The sequence below is a fragment of the Lolium perenne genome, chromosome 6 (assembly GCF_019359855.2).
Source record: "Lolium perenne isolate Kyuss_39 chromosome 6, Kyuss_2.0, whole genome shotgun sequence".
NCBI lineage: Eukaryota > Viridiplantae > Streptophyta > Magnoliopsida > Poales > Poaceae > Lolium > Lolium perenne.
This window is the reverse complement of record NC_067249.2, coordinates 196,341,605-196,353,404: the sequence shown is the minus strand read 5'-3', so window position 1 is coordinate 196,353,404 and position 11,800 is coordinate 196,341,605. Positions and strand designations below refer to the sequence as shown.

At 48.3% G+C, this 11,800-nt stretch overlaps 1 protein-coding gene across 1 annotated transcript; it reads right to left on the bottom strand.

Moving 5' to 3' along the window:
• Positions 1 to 6,238: 6,238 nt before the first annotated feature.
• Positions 6,239 to 11,282, bottom strand: LOC127310122 (uncharacterized). The gene is made up of 7 exons (XM_071822384.1): positions 11,189 to 11,282; positions 8,157 to 8,225; positions 7,954 to 8,088; positions 7,514 to 7,862; positions 7,035 to 7,427; positions 6,577 to 6,960; positions 6,239 to 6,499 (listed from the first exon to the last, which is right to left on the bottom strand). The coding sequence occupies exons 1-7, from the start codon at positions 11,280 to 11,282 to the stop codon at positions 6,301 to 6,303; spliced, it is 1,623 nt and encodes a 540-aa protein (XP_071678485.1). The 3' UTR covers positions 6,239 to 6,300.
• Between the last annotated feature and the right edge of the window lie 518 nt (positions 11,283 to 11,800).

Genomic DNA, 11,800 nt, shown 5'->3' with positions numbered 1-11,800 from the left:
AGATATTTGTATGCTGCAGGTGGAATGGGAGCCATATGGTAGCTACTACCATATTGGCGCGGGGATGGCTGACCTCAACCACAAGTGCACGGAGGAGGCGCGGTTCTGGCGTATGCGCTGCCCACTCATATGCATGTGGCTTGTTGAACACCACCAGCCGCAAAGAGTGATGAGACAGTTTGGGTCATATCGTGAGTGCCCATGATGTGGCAAGACACGGACAAGGCGCTTCATAGGTAAACTTCTGAAATCATGCGATGGAAGATTCTTGATAGAAGAGGTACAAACTAACTTGTTGATTCTTGCAGGCTTGATAGGCAGCGGCAGAGGAAGATCACAAATTGGCCAGTCCATCATAGCGGCCACGTCGCAGCGTTCCAACACTGTTTGCAAGCGGCACGGAATGCTGGCCCTGAGCAGATTGTGCCTCACGACTTCGCCGCTTTCAACAACTACCTCGAGTGGTTCCATGAGAACACGCGTATCGAGTTAGTTAAGCACGCGTATCCTGAGGAGATCATGGACGACCCCATCCAGTTCGATGAGGTTGGGCAAAGCCAGCACGACACCTTTGCTCGCAGAGGGAGATCGACTTCTATTGCTTCTGAGCTGAACTTCGTGGTAATGGATTCTCTCACTAACTATTACATCATCTACATTGCCATGTGCTCGCTTCAATTGTGTATGCTATGTTTGTCACAGCGGGAGGAGATCCAAAAAACAGCTGAGGAGTGCGAGGTTATGTGGGAGCAGAGCGGGAGAGATGACAAGCCTGTCGGACCGTTGCGGTATTTCATTAAGGTATGATCACCAACTTTGAATGTACGCTACTATGATGTGGTAGCTTTGTAACCATGAACGGCATGACGCAGAACACTGCACGAAAGATGCGGCGGTTAGCCAGCTTGCTAGGTTGCCGGGAAGCCGAAATCGCTACATCTTCCTCTTCAGAAGAGCGGGAGGTATGGACTATTTTGTTGCTGTCAAACACGTTCTTACTAATTTCAACTTTTGTAATCTCATGTGTTCATGTTTGTGAAGATTCCTGAGGACGAGCTAATTCTGAGTCAAGGCATACTTCCAAAGCATACCTCCAAGCAAGCCCCAAGGTCAGCTTACCAGTTGAAGCCAAGGGGCAAGGGTCCAAACCGGTACACTCCTGAAGATTATGTCAACCGAGGAAAGAAGGTTGTCACTGAGGAGGATGAGGGGCCGCCGCGGAGATCAGCTTTGTCGAGGATGAGGAACGACGAGCCGTTCTCTTCAGAGGAGGAGGAGGAGGAGGAGCAGGAGGAGCAGAGCGACGAGCGGGAGCGGCCCACAGCTGACGAAGAGGATGGCCATCCGGAAGCAGCTCGCGAGAACGGCACGTCGAGGACGCTACTAGGATGTGCTACGTGTTGTTCTGAAATCTATCTTCATAAGTATCGATTTGTGAACCCTATGTCATTTCGAACCATGGTCTGTTATGCTACTTGTTGTTTGAATCTACGTGCTACAATGTGACCTATGAAGTGTTATATGTGTACGTCATGAAATTGCTACTTGTTGTGTCCAATGTTGTACTCATAAGTGTTATATATGTAATGCTACTTGTTGGAGTTTGGTAGGATTTTTCATGGTTTTAACACAAGTCAATGTGTGGCGCCCTCCACACTGGCGCCACACTGGAGTGTGTGGCGCCCGTGGCATCGGCGCCACATATGCCAACTAATATAAACTTCTGGGTCGAAAACATCCAGGGGCTCCGGACGATAAGTCCTTAGCCGTTTTCGCGAGCCTCTATGTGTGGCGCCCGTGGCATCGGCGTCACACATTGAGCCTCGCAAAACGGCTAAGTCCCAGACGCAATGTCTCACAGTATGTTTTGGGCAATTACAAGTGCATGTGTGGCGCCGTTCGGATGGGCGCCACACATGGTGCCACGTCGGATGGGCGCACATTTCCGGCGGCGAGGGGGCCACGTCATTGAGACGATGGCACCGGCAGGAGGGGTGCCACATGGGCATGTGTGGCGCCCGTGGGAGGGGCGCCACACAAAAGGGTTAGATTGGTGAAATAGTTTCGCCGGAGGGTCAGTCTGTGCTTTTCTTTCGCTTTTGGGTTATTTTTGTGCAAATCGCCCCCGCCGGGACGCCGACGACGTCAACGCGCGGCGTTGAAATTTGAACGCGGCTCGCTCTCTCTCTCTCTGCAATCCTGACCGATCGACCGCCGATAGCATTGCGCCAAAAGGCCCAAAACGCATGACGACAACAGAACGGCGACCCAGGCGACCACCCGAAGGCGACAGGCGGGCGTACGTCTCTGAGTAGAACGTACGCTAGGCGCGGCGAACGAACGTATGGCCGGCCGGCGAGTAACTAATTAATTATGGCTCTCATGTCGCTAGCTGATTTAATTAACTATCGCATACGTCGCATGCATGGCGGCTTAGCATTGCTGCCCATAATAACATATTAACATGTGCACGGATGGCGCTGCAGGCATGGACGTCTTTTCCACGTTCCGCTCCACCTTCTTCGTGATGATCGTGATGCATATGCTTTGCGTTGATTGTTACACTACTTATCTTCACTGAACCACGTTACCCGATGGCAGAGCCGGTGCCCACGGAACGTTCCGGAGAGGAGGTTCTGCAGTATGCACACCACAGGTCCAGACGCACATCATGCGGTGGTGAGCACAGACAAGACACGTATCTGGCCAACCGTACGTCGTGGGTGCGCGACCGCCCCCACCATTCGACCATCAAGCTCCCCGCCAGCAACCGTTGCACCTACGCAAAGGAGCACGAGCTAGCTCGGGACGTGTCGATCACCTGTTCCGATGCGCATTCGGATCGTGTCAAGATCCTCGAGTCCTCGACGTGTGGCCAACCTCGTGGCCACATCTAGCTAGCCGGCCACGGCCGGGATCCAAAAACGCACTCTCAAAAGGTAAAATGTACACTAATGCGCACGGGGGACACACTAATGTGCCGAGCGAGCAAGGGATGTCGGGGCAGGTGGACCCGCCGTGTTCGCTGGCCAACGCAGATCGGACCAGGGAGACGCGCGCGGCAGCCCTTGTTTTTCCGAGAACCTAACCGAGATGAGAACCTAACCGAGATGTTGCACCGTGCATGCATGCACGTCCTCTCTCTCGCCGTTGCGATGCGCCGTCCATCACCCATCGATCGGGACGGAGCTGCCTAGCTTAAGTGTATTGGTGTCAACTGACCCCAATGAAAAGTAGTAAATCCTTCACTAACTAGAGTTAACTATGCTTTATTTACTGAATATGACACCAGTGCAATTGAGAGCCTTCTAGCTTCGTCCCTTGACGATCGATCGATCGAGCAGCGCTCTCGCATCCATCAGTCATCCGTCCTCGCCTTTTGCGTGAAGCACCTGCCGGCGTGGGCGCCTGCTCGATCCGGTGGTGCACAGATATGACAGCAGCCGCCGGCCGCTGCGTGGGCTGCACTGATGCATGCACCGCATGATGTATCAGTGGTTTGTTGATCGCCCTCGCGCCAAGTTGCCAAAACGATCAATCCTCACACGGGTGTGGCAGTTTGGGCGATGTATACATTGTTGAATATAATTGCATAGACTCTTCCATTAGATCGATCTTTTGGTTAAACATGCTAGAGCATGCAATTTCACGTATACTACTGAAATTCTATTCTTTGCCGAGAGGGTTAAATACCGGGTAGGCTTATTGGCCCTACGGGTAGCAAGCATCCAAGACCCATAGTGCATCTGATTTTCCTTCCACACACCATCACCACATTCTTCATGATCATGACCTATCAGTTCATAATGCTTGCAAAAGAACTTTCTCATATTTGAAAGCCAACCTCCGTCTTCCTTTCGGCAAAGACAACGAGACAAATCGCAGAAGAGGTCTTGTATCGATCCTGACGCGGATACACACATAGTTTCCCTCATAGTAGAGCTTCGGTGATCTTTCGACCTCCTTTACTTTCCCCACGCGCAAATCACCTCCTACTTCCGATATAATTCCGGTATGCCATGAATTTGATCCCAAACATGCATGCAACGAAAAACGAATTCATCCGGATCGGATCACCGAGGCCCTCGTAATCCTCAATCAGCACACCCCAACCCCTAAAAGTCCAGTGCCTTGGTATAAAACATGTTTCCAATCACCTAAATGCATCTGAAAATTAAACAGGTTCTTCCTAGCTTCCACCGGATCACGCGAAAGGTTCTGGATGCTCTTCATCTTCTCAAACAGCGCCTCTATGCTAAATGATCTGGTGGTTTGCACATTCCCGATCGCCAACCATATGGCTTCCTGCTTGTACTCCTTTGCCTTGTTCGCTCCGATCACAATGTCCCCTGAGCTCCTCTTCGTTCAACTCCAGGTGGCTGAACATGTGAACATGTTGTCCAGATCCACATCCTCCCCCCCCCCCCCCCCCCCCGCTTAATGACGGGGAATCTGCAAAATCTCCTTTGCCTCCATGGACACCAACCAGATCCTGCCGTACATGCTTCAAAGGAGAAGAAATCGAACGGAGACACATACATAGGGAGTCGGGATTGACACAAGGGCGAACGGAGACACACACATAGGGAGTTGGGATCGACACAAGGGTGAAAAATATAAAGGAACTGGTATGGGATGAGGCCAGAATCCGAATGCCGCTAGAGCACTAAACCCTAAACGAGAAAGTGCGCTTTTTCTTTTTCTTTGCCAAGTGTTTTCTTAAACATTTGCGTAGTGTTTTCGCAAACTTTACTGAGTGGCCAAGTGTTTTTTTGTCACACACTCGGTAAAGATGTTGTTTGCCTAGTTCCGTATGACGTAGGCTCAAGCGTGTTGGTGCATGCCAGTCACTCACGCGTGTTGCTCTTCTACCTAGCGTGTGTCGTTGGAATCTGGATCCTGACAACAAAGCCGTCATATACTCCCTCCGTCCAGGATTAGTAGGCTCCTAACGAAAAACTATTTGTCCAGAAATTAGACCTCCACAAGGCTTGTAAAAATTGATTGCTCCTAAATTAGTGGGCCTATAATTACTCCACCACCGCATGGTTTCTGGACAAATTCTCCACCGCACCTTCCTCCCTCCCTCTCCTTAATTATCTCCACCACCGCATGCATGCATGTGAAAACGTTTCTGTTTTGTGAAGTCTGAACGTACTCCCTCCCTTGCATGTGAGTAATTGCATGCATGTGAGTAATTGCATGATGTTGCATGCGAGGCTTTCCCTTCATTTCCACCGCACCTTCTCTGTCTCCTCCTCTCTGTCTCTTCTTCTCCACCTTCCTTCCTCCCTCTCTCTCCCTTCATTTCAGCTGGCTATAAAACCGTAGACAATAGAGTCCATGTGAGACACAAAACTTGGAGGTCCCTGCCATGGAGGAGGTGCAAGGCGTGCTGAAGGTTCATGGCGTGGAGGTGGTGCAAGAGCAAGATGGCGTCCATGGCGATGTCGATGGCGTACAAGGCGAGGTGGAGAATGTAGATGATGATGTGGAGGTCACAGAAGGCCAAGTGCAAGAATTAGAGGATGAATTCGAGAGGGTTCATCAGAACATCCAAGATCTTTTTCAAAGAGTCGATCGTGCAACCAATGTTCGAGGTACAGAGGCAAGGATTTCAGGTACTCCAAGGATTACAAGCTCCGGCTTCATCAGAACCTACTCCAACCCGAGCTCAACTTGCGAGGTGTGCATTCATCCGGCTTTGTGCCTCAAGTGTGGCGTCTGCGGTGACCCTTCCATATTCGTTTGCTTAGGATGTAGGCTACCGGTACCAACAGATTTGCGTTGTTGCGAAGCTTGCGGAAATCCTTGCTTGTGTGACAACTTTTGGTGCAAAGATTGTGCTACTACGGTGGCGATAAACGAAGAAGGGGTATGCATAAGGTGTCGTCGCAACCCATCTATCTATCTCGAGGAAGAAAAGAAAGCACATAATGTGCCGGATAGTCAAGTTTAGATTCGCCGGAATATGTAATGGTTTCATATGCTTCAAGTTTATGTAAGAAAGTGAGTGAGAATATGGTTTTATATAACCTTATTATGAGCTTATAAAAAGATGGTTTGAGTCACATACGGCATTCTACTTTGTTCTTCAGCAGAGAAGTTCATTAGCTTAGACAAAGAAGTTCAGTAGCTTATACAGAGAAGTTCAATCTGGACAACTCAGAAAAACGTATATGAATTGAAACGCATGATCTCAAACAGATGAGTACTGTCCATAGCATTACAAAATTGAAAACAGATGAATTGAAACGCATGATCTCAAACAGATGAGTACTGTCCATAGCATTACAAAATTTAAAAAGTAGGAGTAATAGGAAAGTTTGCGTTAAGCCACGCAAATGCATCTTCTACGAGCTGCTTCTCTACTTTCAAACGGATTGGTAACTTTCCTTGCCTCTCAAGTGCTTTCTTCTTCAAGTGAGGTACATCATAATGAATTGATCCCTTCTTCTTGATAATCTCCCTCATGCATGCTTGGTGGCTCAAGAAAATCCTATAACATGGTTCAAACATGTCAATATCACCTTAAGAAAAAGCGTACGAATGAAAAAAAAGTGTACTGCCACGTACCTATTGAGTTTTTGATGTGGATATTCCGCTAAGGATTGATTAACCTTTGAAACTATTTCTGCAAGAGTTTTTGGCATTTTCTTTTGAAACAATGATTGAATAGAAGCAAACCAACCAAGATCCAAAATATTGCAGTCCGGTGAGTTAGGAGGTTGATAGACCATCCGAATGTCCCAACCTCCACGTGCAGCCTCAGTAAGAAATATTGGATCATCGGGCTGAATATGAGTTCTAGCGTTGTCTTGCTGAATGTAGATTGGTTTGTGCCTGTCACTAGCCGGCCACTTTGCCTTGATCGCAGGAAGAATGAATTTAACAAGGTACTCTCTACTTTTGGCCTTGTCAACTTCGGTGCATGGTTTGAGCTCCCAATCTCCCCTCTTCCTGTTAGAAACAATAGAATGTACACTTAGTGCAGCCCAAGGAGTACTGAATTTTTAGTTGTAAAATGCACATACCTATTAGCACTTCTCTTTTGTGCTTGCACCCATTCAACATAAGCCCAAACGCCTATCTTCCCATCAAAAGTGCAATTACCTTGTGCATCATATCTTGGTCTAGCCATTACGGAAACAAACATTATTTTCTCGATATAATTCTTGTTCTTTGTTGATCTTTTTGGGGCTTCCTCCCTTTTGCTCAAATATACATTTTCATTCCTCCTAATTCTGTAGAACCACTTCTCATCATAATGGGCAACATTGAATCCACCCTTCATTGTGGGATCATCACCAAACAGAGTAGAAGGCTCAACTTGATGGAGAGCATAGACCAAACGTTGCTTCTCGTTTTCGTCTCCCAACATGGGCTTCACATCGCTTGTGACTCTTCTTATTTCCTTCTCTTTCAACCTGCACAAATCGTATGAATGAAATAATTATTTCGTAACTAAACAACAATTTCAGCAAAGAAATAGTGTACTACTGCAAGTTCATACCTTTGGAAAACAGTAGATTTTGGCATGTTCATAGCTTCTGCAAGTTGACGTATAGTGGTGCGTTCGGTTGTTGGGATAGCTTCCATTGCTTCTATGTCCAGTATGTTCTTCTTTCTACCAACTTTCCCGATCTTTCCACACTTCACACTATTTATGCCACCTCCATTTATTCCCTGCCTCCAAATTCTTGTGACTACCCTTCGTGGACACTTAGCCAACATTGCAACTTCAGCCGTGACGCCACGTTTCATCTTACAGGAGGTTCCATTACGTTGCTGGATCCATTGGTAAATCTGCCGTTTTTCTTCCGTGCTGTAAAACTTTCTTGTACGCTTATTTGCTAGATCATCTACACACATGAAACAGAACAAAAAGTAGTGCAAGTTAGGAACATATTGGCCGCGGCACAAAAAGTACACAAGCCTATGCCGTAGGCTTACTCAAATCTATGATCTTGCGAGGGTTTGCTTGAACCGGTGTTTGGCTTGGAGGGTACTCATCTGCGTTCTCGAAGTTAGGGTTGTACCCAACTCCACGGTACCCTTGAGGCAATGCACTATCACTAGCTGGTTCATCTACAAACAGAAACATAAGATTAAAACAGTACGATTACTTTGACAACAGTAGAATGTAGGAAACATACTCAAGTTGAACCCTCTGTCCCGGCCAGAATAAGCTTCAATATTTTCTGCTTGTGGTCTTGTACATAAATCTACATGGAAAACAGAAAACAGAAGTACTCATGTAAAACAGAACTCATCTAAACATATTTCGTGTAAAACAGAATAGAACTAATTTAAAACAGAAAAACCCTAAACATAGTTCATGTAAAACAGAACTAGTCTAAAACAGAAAGCATGTAAACAGAATTCGTGTAAAACAGAATTCATCTAAACACATGTCATCTAGACACATGTCATCTAAAACAGAATTCATCTAAATTACTCTAAAAACATAGTTCATCTAAAACAGAAAACAGTAAACAGTTTTATCTAAAACAGAACTAAACTACAGTAGAATTCATCTAAAACAGTTTTCATCTAAAATAGAACTAAACTACAGCAGAATTCATCTAAAACAGAAAACAGTAAACAGTTTTATCTAAAACAGAACTAAACTACAATAGAATTCATCTAAAACAGTTTTCATCTAAAATAGAACTAAACTACAGCAGAATTCATCTAATCTAAAACAGAATTCATGGTTTGTAGAGTGATCATGTAAAACAGAAACTAGGCTGATCATCTTAACCCTAAACAGAAACTACCAGGGAGTGCATCATCTAAAACAGAAACTCCAGTGATCATCTAAACCCTAAACAGAAACTACCAGGGAGTGCGTCATGTTAAACAGAAACTACAGTACTGATCAAGTACCTCTAGTGTTGAAGAAGCTGGAGTGCATGTCGACGCAGAAACCCCCTCCGAAGTTCAGCGGAGGGTCCACGGCGACAGGGACGACGTTGTTTGCCCTAGTTTCTTCACGGCGACGTCGACATGGTCCGCGCGTCCCTGTTCCGCCGCCGCTCCCTTGTCCACCGCCGCTCCCTTGTCCACCGCCGCTCCCTTGTCCAGTGCCGCTTCCGCTACCTTGTCCCGCCGAAGGAAAGGAGAAAAGACTGCCGCTGCCGCCGATGAGAGAAGAGCCGTGCGGGCGCATGAGGCCGACGCGCCGCACAGGAATCGACGGTGGAGCGCCTGTACGGCGAACGGGCCTCTCCCGCAAGGGATCCATTCACGAACGGCGCCGCCGATCGTAGACCAGACAACCCGAGGGTTCCAGTACTCCGCCGCGACGAGCTCTCTGGTGGTTCTTCGGCCATTGGGGACGGGAGAGGAAGCGAGAGGAGAGGACGCGATGAGATGCAGAAGAGAGGAGACGAGGAGATGCCGTATATAACAGCGATCCTTTTGGAAATCAAAACAACAATTGCCGCCATGATTTTCGGCAGTCTGGGCGCGGAAGGAAAGCTCAGCTCGGCGGGGAAGGAAGTTCTGCCTCGCGGGGAAGGAAGGAGAGACCAAAAAAATCCAAACTGCCAATGCATGCCACGAAAAAATAGCGCCAGAAATTTCTCTCAGCCGCGCAGATTTCGTTCGGGTTTTTTCCTGCATCCATGCGACGATTTGCATGGCCGTAATTACTGGGCTTTTATGGAGAAAATATGGAAACTATTTTCTGGTTGGTTGAAACAAACGTTTTTGGCTCCAGGAAACGAACCACTAATCTGCTGCCTTGGTCTTGCTGTTTTTCATTAGAAGCCTAGAAATCCTGGACGGAGGGAGTATTAGAGTAGACTTACACACAATTAATTGACCCAGTTGTCTGGTCTTAAACTAAGAATCCACCCGATTTCGCCTTGGCCACCAGAGCCGTGTCTGATCTGTGCCTTACTTACTTGGGTGCGGTCAAGCCAAGTCGCCTGGCCACGCGTTACCCCGCAGACTGACTCATGCATATACACGCGCAGCCTCTGCATTTTTCTTCTTTCTTTCCGATAAAGACTTGACCGGCCGCTAGCTAGCTGCGAACAAATCAATCTCCACGGCGATCGAATCTACTGGCAGACTGGACCTTTTCTTGCCATGGCTGCCGCAAGGCCGGGCGCGCGACAGATACGGGAACGTACGCATTCGCTGGCACACGGCAACGGCCAACGGCGACGTACGGTTTCGAACGTATCCACTGCAGAGTCATCACTATTCACGAGCTGTATGTATATATGCGCGTCATATGATGAAGACCGGCCGGCGTATCACATCGATCTCGAGGGATCGCTCAGCTAGCGTGTGGACAGCGAGCGGCGAATAACGGTACCGGCCGCTAGGATGCCGACGATCGAGGTCAGCGAGCGGCTTTGAACTTTGAACGTACATGGCATAAGTCACTCTGCAATCCTGACCGCTCGACCGCCGATATGTATATGTATAGCTATGCGCCAAAACGCATAGGACAAAGAGCGTATGTTTCAGAGCCGGATCAAAGTAAAACGTAGACACCGGATGGCGACGCCGAAAATTTGTTTTTACAGGCGTCGGTACCTACCGAAGTGACGTCAGTAATAACATCAGCTATGTGCTGACCATTTTTTTCACAAAATTGTAAAATAAATTTGAAACATAACTGAAACACTAATATTTTTGTGAAACAAACCGTAGTGACGTCATCAATGATGTTATCAGTTTCACTTTTTGTCAGACTGTTTCACAATATTTTCATGTATCATTTTAGTTTCAAAAAAATTCACTTGTGTTGCAAATATTAGTTTTATATTAGATAAATGTAAAAAACCTCACCAATCTCAAAGCAGAGAATGGATGGTAGATGTGACACCTACACCTACCCACTCCTTTAAAATCGCCGCTCTCATGGCGACGGTAGCTGCTCTCAGCTCGGCAGCGTAGTATGGCTCTAATGTTGCCGATTTAATTCGAAAACTGTACGTGGCATGGACGCGCGCGGGATGGCATGGCTGCCCATGCATGACACGCGCACGCATGGTCTCTACCAAGTACCAGTGCACCGTCGTCGTGCGGACGTACGTGACGACGCATATGGGTTCCCGTCGATTGATACACTTGTCTTGTCTGAACCGATTAAGATACCTGATGGCCGTGCCCCCAGTACGTGCCCACGGAATGTTCCGGAGAGGCTCCCGCGCACGCACTGACGCACATGCACTGCCCGAATCAGACCGGCTGATCACCGGGGTGATGGCGAGCACACACCGGCCGGTGTAGTGCTCGATCGCGCGCTCGCCCACCACCATTGGACCATCCGTCTCGCGGCCAGCAATTAACCGTCGCTCCTACGCAAAGGATGTAACGTGTCGCCTCTTCGGTACGTCGACGTGCGCGCTGCACAAATTCCCATCATATATAGCGTCATCAAAAGCCACAACCGGCCGGCCGGCGGGCCGGTTATCACGATCGGCTACGAGGGAGCGCCGATTCGATACGTAGCCAACCGCGCGGCCACATGCACACGATGTTGCCGGCCAGGGCCCAGATCAAAACCGCACTCTCAAAAGGCACCTGTGACTCTGTGAGGATGATAATATGATATCATATCAGGAGAGAGCACGATAGATGATACACACTACTGCGCACGGGGTACACGCGAGAGCAAATGAATGGTGACCAAGAGACCGAGGAGAATGTGGCGAGCGATTGACGGTGAGGCACGACCCGCCGGCCCGCATACTGGGCCAGGTGGACCCGCCGTAGTGTTTGCCAACGCCGATCCAATCAGGAGACGCGCGCGGCGGCCAACCCTGCTACTGCCTCC